The 13,052-nt window shown below is 38.0% G+C and overlaps 1 protein-coding gene across 1 annotated transcript in view; it reads right to left on the bottom strand.

Moving 5' to 3' along the window:
• Nucleotides 1-9,800: 9,800 nt before the first annotated feature.
• Nucleotides 9,801-13,052, bottom strand: part of ADRA1A (adrenoceptor alpha 1A) — a 115,435-nt gene continuing 112,183 nt past the window's right edge. Inside the window, exon 2 of the mRNA XM_053716164.1 lies at nucleotides 9,801-11,325. Coding sequence (XP_053572139.1) covers nucleotides 10,811-11,325 — 515 coding nt within the window. The 3' untranslated portion in view covers nucleotides 9,801-10,810. The remainder of the gene's footprint in view (nucleotides 11,326-13,052) is intronic.

Below are 13,052 nucleotides of genomic sequence, written 5' to 3'. Positions count from 1 at the left end.
GAGAGTCATTGTACCATGTCTCTGTTATAGCTACTAAATACAATTGATCTTGAATCATTTTTGCAGTAAGTTCAGGTAATTTACTTACTAAACTGCGAGCATTTGTGCACATTGCACATAGAATATTTCTAGAATTCTCAAATCCTTTTGCATGGTCAATACAACCCCCGCCTACATTATTCAAAGTCTTATTCCTAAAAGTAATGTTTTTTTTAAATAAACCAGAATCTAAAATTTGGTTGACTGTCTTGGCATGCTCTGGGGGACAGATGGGTATATTAACTCTGTCCCCCTTCATAAATTGCTACTAATAAAGTCTTTAAATTCTTTACTCAATACCCCTGTCCCTTTAATATCCAGATGCAAACCATCCTTCTTATGCAAGCTGCTATCAAGCCAAACAGGGCTTTGATGGCTAACAAAACCATATCTTATCTCCCTACACCACCTCTCTAACCAAGAGTTAAATTCTATAATACGCTGCATTCTTCCTTCTTCCTGTCCAGACACAGGTAAAACAGCAGAAAAGGACATTGGGTCTTTATCAACATAATCATAAAAGATTTTGGGTGAGACCTTTCCTAGGGTGTTTATGGCCCATGTACCTGCTTGACCCATTGTGTGGTATACTTGTGGCAACAGCAGAGGCAATCTTACCTGACGGACGTAGCCCTGGAGTGCCGGTTTGTGCCATATAATTTTTTTTTATTTTATTTATTTATTTATTTATTATTTTTTTCATTTGGCATTGTACAATAGGTAAGAAATGTCAAATTGTAAGCATTATTACCAACCTTTTAGCCTGTTACATTGAAAGTAATAAACATATAACTTCTAACAAACAAGTTATTAAATTCTCATGTTCAGAGTTAAACAGCTTTTCTATCGATAGTCTTTTCCAGAACATCCTCAAATGAATGTTCAAGATACAGAGTTGCCTTGTTGCTTAGATGGAATAAAGAGAGCTAGTTATTGGGAACCGTACAGAAGGGTAAGCAGGAAGCAGGGAGAGGGGGCAGATGGAGGGAGTGGGGGGTGTCTCACGTCACGAGGCTGGAGAGCTCTCCACTTCTAATGGTGTTGTTATGTAGATGTGTTGTAGCGATTGTGATATTGTTTTTTTTTTGGGGAGGTTGTAATGAGTCTTCCCAAAGGAATTTAGCATCTAAGAAAAAGGTTAATTTGTTGCATTTAAGGTATCCATATTCCTCTAGACCTAAGAGTTCTGACATCCTATCTAGCCACATAGTTCTTGTGTGGGTTACCAGTGTTTTCCAGGCTTGTGCGATAAGAGATCTAGCACTGTTCAGTCCTAATTGTAAAAGTAGGGATTTCAGTTTGCAGGGGGACTTAGGAAAGTCATTTAGCAAGGCTGTTCTAGGATTTAATTTAAATGTTTCCCCTAGGATAGATTGTAAATGGAGTTCTACCTCATTCCATAGTGGTTTTATTTTGGTACAGTGCCACCACATGTGTAATATGTTTTCTGGTTCCCCGCACCCTCTCCAACAATTGCGTGAGTATTCTGGGTTTATGGTATTTAATCTGGTTGGTGTGAGATACCAGCATAATAGTATTTTATAGTTCATCTCTAATACAGGTGGGGATGTTGAACATTTTTTGGTCTATTGAAAGATTTTATCCCATTCCTTTTGTACTATTTGGTGTAATTAGGTCAGCAGACTATTTAGTTGTATAAGGAGGTAGTTGTGTTTTCTGATTCTCTAATAGTAATTTACGAGGTAATGATAATGGGTTTTGAATTGTAGTACCTTTATCACATAAACTCTCGAAAGGTGTGAGAGGACGTAATAGGTCTTTTTTGTACGTTGATGTTTGTATGAAGTGATGCAGTTGTGCATATTTTAGCCATCCTGTAAATCTTCCATCTGCTATGTTATCAAGTTTGTGTCTGTCCAGTAATTTCCCTCCTCCTGTGAACCTACACAAAGGGATTGTATACCCCCACTCATTCAATCTCCTGAATCACCTTGTCCAGAACCCCATTCATCTCAGTGTTTAATACAATGGGAAACAGTGGTGATCTACTGGATGTTATATGTGGTTTAGTAGCTATTATCTTATCCCAGTTTTTAAATAGGTGTTTATGGATTTCCAAGTGTTGGCTTTGTGGTGGTTTTAGGTTGTTGGGTACACAACATAGCGCATGTACGAGTGGGGCTTTAAGAATATGTGAGACTATGGGGCCCCATGCTTTATGGTCACCCGCTCCATGCCAGTCTTATACTCTCTGAAGGGTTACCACGTTATAATAGTCTTCAAATTTTGGTAGTCCCAGACCGCCTTGTGTTGTTGGTCTGTAAAGGGTGTTACAGTTGATTCTAGCTTCACACTTTCCCAAAATGTAGGAATTAATGTAACTTTGTAGGCAATTTAGAAACCAGCTAGGTAGGTGCAGTGGTAGGGCTTGTAGAACATATAGGATTTTAGGGAGTTTGGTCATTTTTATGGATTTGATCCGTCCCCACCAAGAATGAGGTTTAGTTGCCCAGGTAGTAAGATCTCTATGTGTAGAGTGTAATATAGGGTTGTAGTTTTTTTAAATAGGGTTGAAGGGAGGGGGGGAGAGGTGTATCCCCAGGTATTTGATGAATTTTGTTTGTAAGTGTAATGGGCATATGGAGGAGAGGTTGCAAAACTCTGGTGTAGTGAGGGATATATTAAAAATTTCTGATTTTGACTTATTCACCGAGAAGTTAGAGATTTTACCAAATCTGTCGACTTCATGCATAATTGCTGGAATGAAAAGTGAAGGAGACGAGACCGAATACATTACATTGTCCGCATACATGGCTATTTTGAATTCATTGGGTCCCAATGAAATACCCTTTATATAGTTGTTTGCACAAATGTAGGAGGCTAAAACCTCCATAGTTAGAATGAAAAGGATAGGGGATAACAGGCAGCCCTGGCTGGTGCCATTTTTTATAAGAAAAGGGTCCGATAGCATACCATTAACCTTCACTCTAGCACTTGGTGTAGAGTAAAGGCTTAGAATCCGTGTGATCATTTTAGTTCCAAATCCGTATGCTTCTAATGTGTTCGTTAGGAATTGCCAGCTTGTTTTTTCCAACGCTTTTTCAGTGTCTGTTGTAATTAGTACTGATTTAATGTGATAGAATTTTGTGAATGCTGTGAGTGTTAGGGCTCTAATCATATTGTCCCGAGCTTCGCGACGTGGGGCGAAACCCACCTGGTCTGTATGTATTAGTTCATTTAAGACAGTGTTGATGCGGTTTGATAGTATTTTACCGAATATTTTTATATCTGAATTTAACAATGAAATGGGTCTGTAACTACCTGGGTCATTTTGTGGTTCGTTGGGTTTAAGTATTACTGAGATGTGTGCTGATAACATATCTGTTGAGAACTTAAGGGAGTTATCTATGGCCTGGAATAGGGTTAATATTGTAGCAAGAGTTAGTGAAGCCGTCCGGGTCCAGGCTTTTGCCGGATGGGAGATGTGATATAATTGTTTAGTTTTCAGTTAGGGATATTGGTTTATCTAAATCGCTAGTTTGGGTCAGTGTTAATTTATTTAGATTTAGCCGCTTTAATGTTTGATACAGTCTCCCCGTATAACCTCCTTATGCGCTTCCCAGACTGTGAGAGGGGAGGAATAAGGGGTGTTATTAAATTGGAAGTATTCTGAGATAGAAGTTGTTAGGGATTGAAAGGTCAGTGGATGGTGTAGTAGATATTCATCCATTTTCCATAGAAATTGATTTATTTGGGAGTCTGGCCATGTTATCTCAAGTATGACCATTGAATGATCTGTCCATGCCGTCGATTTAATGTCTGAGTCAAGAGTGAGGGATAGGCTAGATTGATCTATATATTTGTAATCAATTCTAGAATACATCGACCAGGGGTGTGAATAAAATGTGTAGTTCCTCTGTTGAGGATGTTGTATCCTCCAAACATCTACTATTCAGAGTTGTTTGCAACAGTCAGGGGGTCTGGATAAGGGTCCTATGTTTGGAGAGGATGAGTCTAGTGATGGATCCATTGTGACATTTAGGTCGCCAACAGGTATTAGTGTGCCTTTCCTGTTTCTGATACAAGGGTTAGTAAGCGTTTAAAGAAGAAGGTCCTGTTAGAATTGGGAGCATATACATTGACCATAGTAAATGGTCTAATAAACATAAGCCCCACTACAATTAAGATTCTGCCTTCTTTGTCTGAGATGGTATTTATTAATTGGAATGGGATATTATGGTGGAGGAGAATTCCCACTCTGTTTTTCTTTTTTGTTAGAATTAAAGTATCCCGTTGGGAAGTCTCTAGATGAGAATTTTGGTTCAGCAGATTTGGGGAAGTGTGTCTCCTGAACAAAAACAACTACATTTTTCTGTTTTGCAAACCACCGCAGAGCAATGGAGTGCTTAGTTCTGGAATTAAGTCCCTTTGTGTTCTGTGAAACTATGCGTATGGGTCTACTCATGATGAGTGTGTGGGTGTGTTAGTGTATGTAGTGTCTTACCTTGGTATGTAGTCAGCAGTGTAGATCTCCACCTCAGGATCCGCAAGACAAGGGAAGGAGGGTAACACTTGTATAATGTTGCAGCATAAAGTATGAGTCTAGGTAAATAAATAGCTGTAATGGATAGATGAACAGTAAATAATGAGTAACCAATAAACAAAACAAACAAACCATTAACAACATTAGAATACAACAATATGCTAGACCCAATAGGGGTCATTCAAGTAAAAAAAGGGGGTAGGGGGGTTGTAGCAGCTAAAAACTTCTACTGGTCCTTGGGCTTGAATTATGTTATAGAACAAGTCCAGGCGGGGTTAGCTAGTAGTGTTCTCTAGGGAAGCCAAGTATGACATCCATGGTGAAGATCTTTCTTGACCTATCTCTGTGGGAATGTATATTAGATAGTACAGTTTAGTTGCGGGTCATGTTGTTAGGGAATCTAGGAAAAAAGCTCAGAATACTTAGTATAACTGACAGCAGGATATATTCCGATATGCCAGTGTGTCTTTCTAATAGGTTATGCGTGTAACCCCTCAGGGTGGTGTTTTGCTGCAAAAGTCCATGGGTTGTTTTCCCGCATCTGAGTGTTTATGTTTTTTCGGGATTGTGGTCCATCTTTGTCATTGAGTTTTTGGCTGGTTAAAGTTTTGTGTTTGTAAAGCAGAATCTCTGTTGTCCAGTTGAGGTAGCTTTGGTTGTGGAATGTTTAGGTAGGAGAAGAAGCTCTCTAAATCTAAAATAAGTCCCTGTATATCACTTCTTTATTATCTCTTTGGACCTTGAGTGAGAAGGGGAATCCCCAACGGTATGAGATGCCAAGTCCTCTTAAGTGTGTTGTGAGGAAGCTTACATCTTTACGTTTTGTCAATGTGAGAGGACTCAGGTCAGCATAGATTTGCAGGGATGATCCTTCAAATTGTACTGGTGATTTTTTTCCTGGCTGCCGCCAATGTGTTCTCTTTATCTTGGAAGCAATAGCATCTTAATATGACATCCCTTGGTGGTGCTGATGCTGCAGGTCAAGGGCGTAGAGTTCGATGAACTCTATCTAAGTTTGTTACAGTGTCTGTCTCAGCATCTAACAGAAAGCAAAAAAAAACTTTTGGGTGTATAGAGGTAAATCAATGGCTTTAATGATCTCAGGAATACCCCAAATTCTTGGATTCTGATAACGACCTCTGTTGTCTAGGTTTTCAACCTGGTTTTGTAGTTGGATGATCTCAGCAGTTTGGTGCTGCATCTGCATTGAAGTTAAGTTTGTAGATTCTGAAAGCTCTTCGGCATGTTCTTCCAGTTGTACATCTCTATTGCCAAGATCTGTGATATCATCTAGTCGATCTTTAATCAGTTAGCTGACATGTTTCATGAAAGCTGAAAAATCCTCTTGGAGGGTAAAAATTTCAGGTCAGCTCTGGTTAAGGATTGATCATCATGTTGTGCAATGCCTAGTTCCTCTCTCTCCTCACCAGCATCAGAATCTGGGGAAGCCGGCGAGGAGGCAGCTGAGGTGTCTACAGTTTTGAAATAAGAGTTCAACTTGGCGCTTGAAGTGATTGTAGGTTTCAGATTCTTATCTGATTTTGGTTGTCTTCTGGTTGCCATATTTGTTGTGAATGAGGTTATTCGGTGAATTCTGCCAGCTTTATTACTATTAGGCCTAGCAGGCTAGTGTTAGACGTATGCTCTGTCAAGCAGGCTGGAAGTAGATGTGATAGAATTTTATAAAGCTCTGTTATGTGCTATGAATATTCATGTGGCCATGTTTTATGTTTACAGCTTTTGAGGGTTTGTATATAGCTGCTGATGTGATCAGCAGTATATTTATGTTATCTGAGTGTCATGCTCATTTCAAGTTTATATAATGTACCCTTGTGTGGGTTGTCCTGAAGTTGCCCATTAGGTATGTTATGGTGGCAGAAACTTAGTTCTTATTTTTCAGGGCATTGAATGTAGCATGGTCATGGCTAGGCCTCAGGCAGTGGTGTAAATTTTACTTAAGACTCACATGATCGTTTGCAGGTATCTCCTGTAAATAATCAGCTTGGTCAGCAGTTGATAGGTGGGTTTCTTGTCCTTTAGGTCTCTTTTAGTTTGTGAATTGTCTCCGGTCGAAGTAAGAGGCGGTAAGCTGACGAGGCTGGGCATTTATTGATGTTGTGCAGTTCATGCCGGAATGGAGACTGGCTCACATAGGTGAAGTAAACGGTTCCAAAGAGGCTTTTCAACCTGATCCAAGGTGTAAGGGTGGTCAGCAGATTCCGATGACGCCCATATGATGTGGGTTCTGCTCCCCAGGCAGCTATAAGTTATCTCTTAAGGAGTCAGCTTCCGGAGCTTCATACTAGTGCGGCTATGCTAGTCTACGGCCGGCTCCACCCCCTTTGCCGTATAAAGTTTGACCACAGCTGACTACATACTTTACGCAACCACTATACTATACCTGATGCTAACCAAAAAGTAGAGTTTATACCTGACGGACTTTGTCCTGGAGTGCCTGTTTTTCACCGTATTCAGTTGATTACTGCATTTGCACGCATACGACACGTTTGTCTACTTACCATAGCATAACATGCATATTAACTTTTGCTTTTTATGCATGATTATTGTTTTTTTCTCCAATGCTAAAAAGCTAAAGATAGCTTTGTCTTATATATGCATGGATAACACACTTATACAGAACTGCAGTTTTCTTTATTAGACCGAGCCCTAAATAATTTCATTGTGGGATAAGAGAGAGAGAGAGGGACAGTGAATTTCTCCCCTTGAATGCATACCTCCCAACATTTCAAAATTCAAAAGAGGGACACCCCCCCCCACCCCCACACACACACACAGCAAAAAAAATTGGAATGTGGTGGGCGGGGCTTAAAAAAATCATAAGACCAAAGTAATATAAATAAAATTCTAAATAAAGTCATAGATTTTAATACACTTAGGTAGCAAATCAAACACAAGCTCAAACCACTGGTATGGCTATGTGAGCTATGTATTTAATTACCCTTTGCAAAGACATTGCTAAATATTTTTATCTTAATTGGACATTTAATAATAAATTCTTTAAAACTGCTCTCTGCATTCCCCATTAATATTCTAAATTCTGGCCTTTAAAGTCAGCAAAAATGCACAGTAGCACACTACATAGCATACACTTACACATGCAGATACACACATACTACATAGCATACACTTATACATGCAGATACACACACACTACATAGTATACACTTATACATGCATATACACACACTACATAGCATACACTTACACATGAAGATACACACACACACTACATAGCATACACTTATACAGGCAGATACATACACACACACGCACATTACATGCATACACTTATACATGCAGCATACACTTATACATGCAGATACACAGACATTACATAGTATACACTTATACATGCAGACACACACACACTACATAGCATACACTTATACATGCAGCATACACTTATACATGCAGATACACACACACTACATAGCATACACTTATACATGCAGATACATACACACTACATAGCATACACTTACACATGCAGATACACACATACTACATAGCATACACTTATACATGCAGCATACACTTATACATGCAGATACACAGACACTACATAGTATACACTTATACATGCAGACACACACACACTACATAGCATACACTTATACATGCAGATGCACACTTATACATGCAGATACACATACAGACACTAAATAGCTTACATTTATACATGCAGACACACACACACTACATAGCATAAACGTATACATACAGATACACACACACAGTTATGGATACAGATAGACACACACACTACATCATATATGTGTATCTGTAATTCATTGTATGGGGTCCTGGGGTTGGCAAGGACATTAGCTGGCAGTCTGCAGCTGCCACTGTTCGTTACCCTGGTATTAGCACTGCTCATTGTATAAAACTGAAGGCATGCTAGTATTATCACCAGGGGTTAGATATCATCACTACCAGAGGTAGGTTAGAGAGGTCACCATTACCCGTGGTCAGAGAGAGTGTATACAGCCTTCTTACTCCTGCTTTACCCACACACCATTCCTTTTCCACAGGGAATCTAACAGGTATCTAACCCTGTGAGAGCAAAGCCAACTGCTTCTGAGTATGGGCCCAGCAGAATAAAAAATAAATAAAAAAAAAATTGTACTGTTTAGAGTGATTTATAAAAATCAAAATAAAGGTTGTGTTTTATTCCATAGATACCAATTTTGGCACAAGAGTTCCAAAGCATGCAATATATTCTCATTTTCTTGGTAACCATATCAACATTCTGACTATTCAATGATTCCAATCAACATATTATTTAAGATTTTCTAGCATTTCATTATTTCATAAAGATGACAAATGGCGCTCTATTCATTTTTACAGTTAAGCAACAAGCTGAGGTCAAAGTCTATATACGCGGTCATTCTGTATGGCGTAAGATCTCCTGTAAGCCTGAATGCTTTTCAGATGCTGTAGAGTTCATATTGTATTACAATGTCAAAGCAAATGGTCCTGTGATAGTTTGCAGCGTACTTAATACTGCATCAACCAAATTAACATTTTCTATAGCACTCATCAATTCCTGATGTGTTTTTATTTATATAGCACATCTAGTTTTTAAGGAGCTCCAAGGCTTTCATACAGCCACATCTAACATCAGAATGTAGCAACATTGTTAAGATATTAAATCTGTTTTCTGTTAAAAAAAAAAAAGACAAAGTGGAGGTAAAGAAGTAATAATTATCCAAAATGGAATGTAAATGGCTTATGCTGGAATGAAACCAGTGGAATTGCACATTCTTTAAGAACACAAATATGGCACTTGTTTTTACTTGCAACCCTCATTAATCCCATACAACTGAGAGAACAAATTCTGCAGATGCTTTGAATACAATTAACGTTTATCTGTTTCTTACCTAAGTACATTTTTCCTATATCTACTTATCTGTAATATGGCACTAGTATTTGTATATTCATACACTTGAACATGAAAGTAAAGAAGAAGTTCACTTTATTGCACTATAAATCCTTTAAAAATATATCTCTATTTCTGAAAATTAGCCACTGGCATTAATATAACATCTAGACAGAGAATTGTGCGATGCAATATTTTTTAACATGAAACAACTAGACGTGCATTCTTTCACAAGAGGAAATTTAGCTCAGAATAGAGCTGTGAGCATCTGAAACCTCCAAATTCACATGTTTAGAAACAACGTCACTCTTTACAAAAGATCTGAAACAGGAAAGAAAGCACCTGAGTAAAGCAGAATAAAGCAAGAAATTTGTGAATATTTATTTTCAGTTATTTTTATGGAGGCCAGTAAAATAACAACCATAACAAGATCCTACCATGTATAGTGAGATTTATTTGTAGTAGAAATATGGAGGTATTATGTCAACCTTATAAATAACTTCCAATGTTTAACACTGAGAAAAGTTTCTGACCCAGAATATAAATAAATTAAAGCCTGTGCATAGACAAGATACTTCACTTATATGTATAAAAAGTCAAATGAAATCACCTAAACTGCCAAAATGTGGGCTGTTAAGAGTGATGTATAGATATCAAAATAAAGGTTGTATTTTATTCCATAGATAACAATTTTGGCACAAGAGTTCCAAAGCATGCAATATATTCTCATTTTCTTGGTAACCATATCAACATTCTGACTATTCAATAATTCCAATCAACATATTATTTTAGATTTTTCAGCATTTCCTTATTTCATAAATATGACAAATGGCACCCTATGCATTTTTACAGTTAAGCAACAAGCTGAGGTCAAAGTCTATATACGCGGTCATTCTGTATGGCGTAAGATCTCCTGCAAGCCTGAATGCTTTTCAGATGCTGTAGAGTTCATATTTTTATTACAATGTCAAAGCAAATGGTAATGTGATAGTTTGCAGAGTACTGTATACTGCATCAACCAAATTAACATTTTCTATAGCACTCATCAATTCCTGATGTTTTTTTATTTATATAACATCTAGTTTTTAAGGAACTCCAAGGCTATCATGCAGCCACATCTGAAATCAGAATTTAGCAGCGTTGTCCAGATATTAAATCTGTTTTCTGTTAATAAAATACAAAGTGGAGGTAAAGAAGGAATAATTATCCAAAATGGAATGTAAATGGCTTATGCTGGAATCAAACCAGTGGAATTGCACATTCTTTAAGAATACAAATATGGCACTTGTTTTTACTTGCAACCCTGATTCATCCCATACAACTGAGAGTACAAATTTTTACTGAAGACAGTTCAGCATCTCCAGTGCTCAAACAGCATCCCCATTTTCACTCACTGAAATTGTATGTATCTTAATTGTTGGCACATTATGACACCTGGGTGCCTGTTGTGGGCTTATGCAACAGCAGTTCCGTAGCAAAGATTTACTATTCACTGTGGCAGTTCTACACTTAGAGAAGTCTTTAGCTGTCCCATATGGAGATGATGGACTGGGTAAAGGAGAAAAATATTTCCATTCACAAACTCCATCTGAATTGGAGATCCTGTAGAAAGATTCTCCTGAGCCAACTGGAATTCTAACCACATGTTTCTGTTCGTCTGCACCCCGGGGAACTGGGCTATTTAATAAGAAACCAGATGGGTATTTGCTGGCTGCCTGTCTTCTATGTGAACATCGGGCATGTAGAATGTTTTGGAAGGCTTTCCTGAATTCCGGGCTGGAGCATGGATAGATTACTGGGTTGATGCAGCTGTTGAAATATCCTAGCCAGAATGTAATTTTGAAAATTGTTTCTGAAGGCATTGCAGAAGGATAAACAGCTCCTGTAAGTTAAACATCAGATAACATTAGCATAACCAATAAACATTAAGAATTTAAACACATATGCAGCATCAAGGGACACATTTGAATGTAGGAATATTCTAAAACAAGAACATAATAGAAATAAGCTTAATCTTAAGTGATCATTAGTCTAATTATGGTGTACAATGCATGATGCAGCAAAGCAATACAATCCATCTTGTTTAATGTTTGTATACAATATTCTATGATCTTCATAATTATGGAGAAAATTTTAATTAAAATAATATGTTAATTCAAAAGCATGAAAGTACTTATTATTATTAACAGTGCCAACATTAAGGGCCTTTATAGTGAAAAAAGATGATATATTATGTCATTTTATCACTATTAATCCTGCAAATGTATGTGTTTAGACACATAGGTAAAATACTGTTCATGAGCTGCAGAGAGCTGCTGGTGCTGAGTGGAAATTGCCAATGATCCAATCAGCCGCGATAGTCGCACAGCTCAGTGTCAGATTCTGCTCGGGACCAGCATTCTCTGCGCATCCCAAATGTAACTTCACCTGTGTGTTGGAACCCTTTGTGAGGGTTAAACACATACATTTGTTGTGTCAACAGTGTTAAAATGACATGCTCTAATAAATAAGGGTCTGGATTATTTTCACTATAATGGGCAATTAGATATACAATTATATGAAAATCAATATCCCCCCTTATACAGTGTAGTCTTTTATCTCACTTTTCTCAATTCTTATAGGATCACACTTCTGTTTTCGGACAGCCAATAGAGTAAAGTCAATGGCCCGTGTTTCTACCATAAATAGTAATAAATCATCATTCTATCTGTGTCACAGGCTGCTACAACAGTCAAATCTTTTATCTCTGTATGTTACTGAGGCAAAAGGGGGCTAATTCAATGCTTTCTATCTGTTACTAAAAAGCTTAGGGAGTGACGTGACTGATCTGTCACATAAATGGGGTAAATCCTCTCTCAGTAGCCTATTTCCAACTCATCATATTCAACACAGGGAGGTTTGGCTTCTTTACCATTGTAATCTATTACAAACACACATATTTTCCATAGTTAACAAGCAGAACATCTTGTAGGATATAGGCTTTCTCATTCTCATTTTTTTGGAAGGTGAGGGTGTAGGTTTTTAGTTCGTACTAGGCCAATACAAGAATAAAACAGATGCCAACTGATTCAATATCATGATGACTAATGTGCTGCAATGCACATTTAAGAAAAATTATTCTCATTCAGGGGCCGATTTATCAATGTCTGGCGAACAAGATCCACTGTAGCGTATCATGTCCACCAGACATCGCTGAATACAGACAGCATACACTGTCGGCATTTAACATTGCACAAGCAGTTCTGGTGAACTGCTTGTTCAATGCCCCCCCCCCCTGCAGATTTGCGTGCAATTGACTGCTAGCAGGGGTGTCAATCAAACCGATCATACACAATAGTGAGGATTGCAGACCGCAGCCTCAGAGGAGGCATATGAGTTAAAGGGACAGTCTACACCAGAATTTTTATTGTTTTAAAAGATAGATAATCCCTTTATTACCCATTTCCCAGTTTTGCATAACTAACACATTTATAATAATATACTTTTAACCTCTGTGATTATCTTGTATCTAAGCCTCTGCAAACTGCCCATTTTTTCAGTTCTTTTGACAGACTTGCAGTCTAGCCAATCAGTGCCTGCTCCCAGATAACTTCTTGTGCACGAGCACAG

Source organism: Bombina bombina, chromosome 6 (genome assembly GCF_027579735.1).
Source record: "Bombina bombina isolate aBomBom1 chromosome 6, aBomBom1.pri, whole genome shotgun sequence".
Lineage (NCBI taxonomy): Eukaryota > Metazoa > Chordata > Amphibia > Anura > Bombinatoridae > Bombina > Bombina bombina.
The sequence above is the reverse complement of the archived record's forward strand: the minus strand, read 5'-3'. Positions and strand labels throughout refer to the sequence as shown.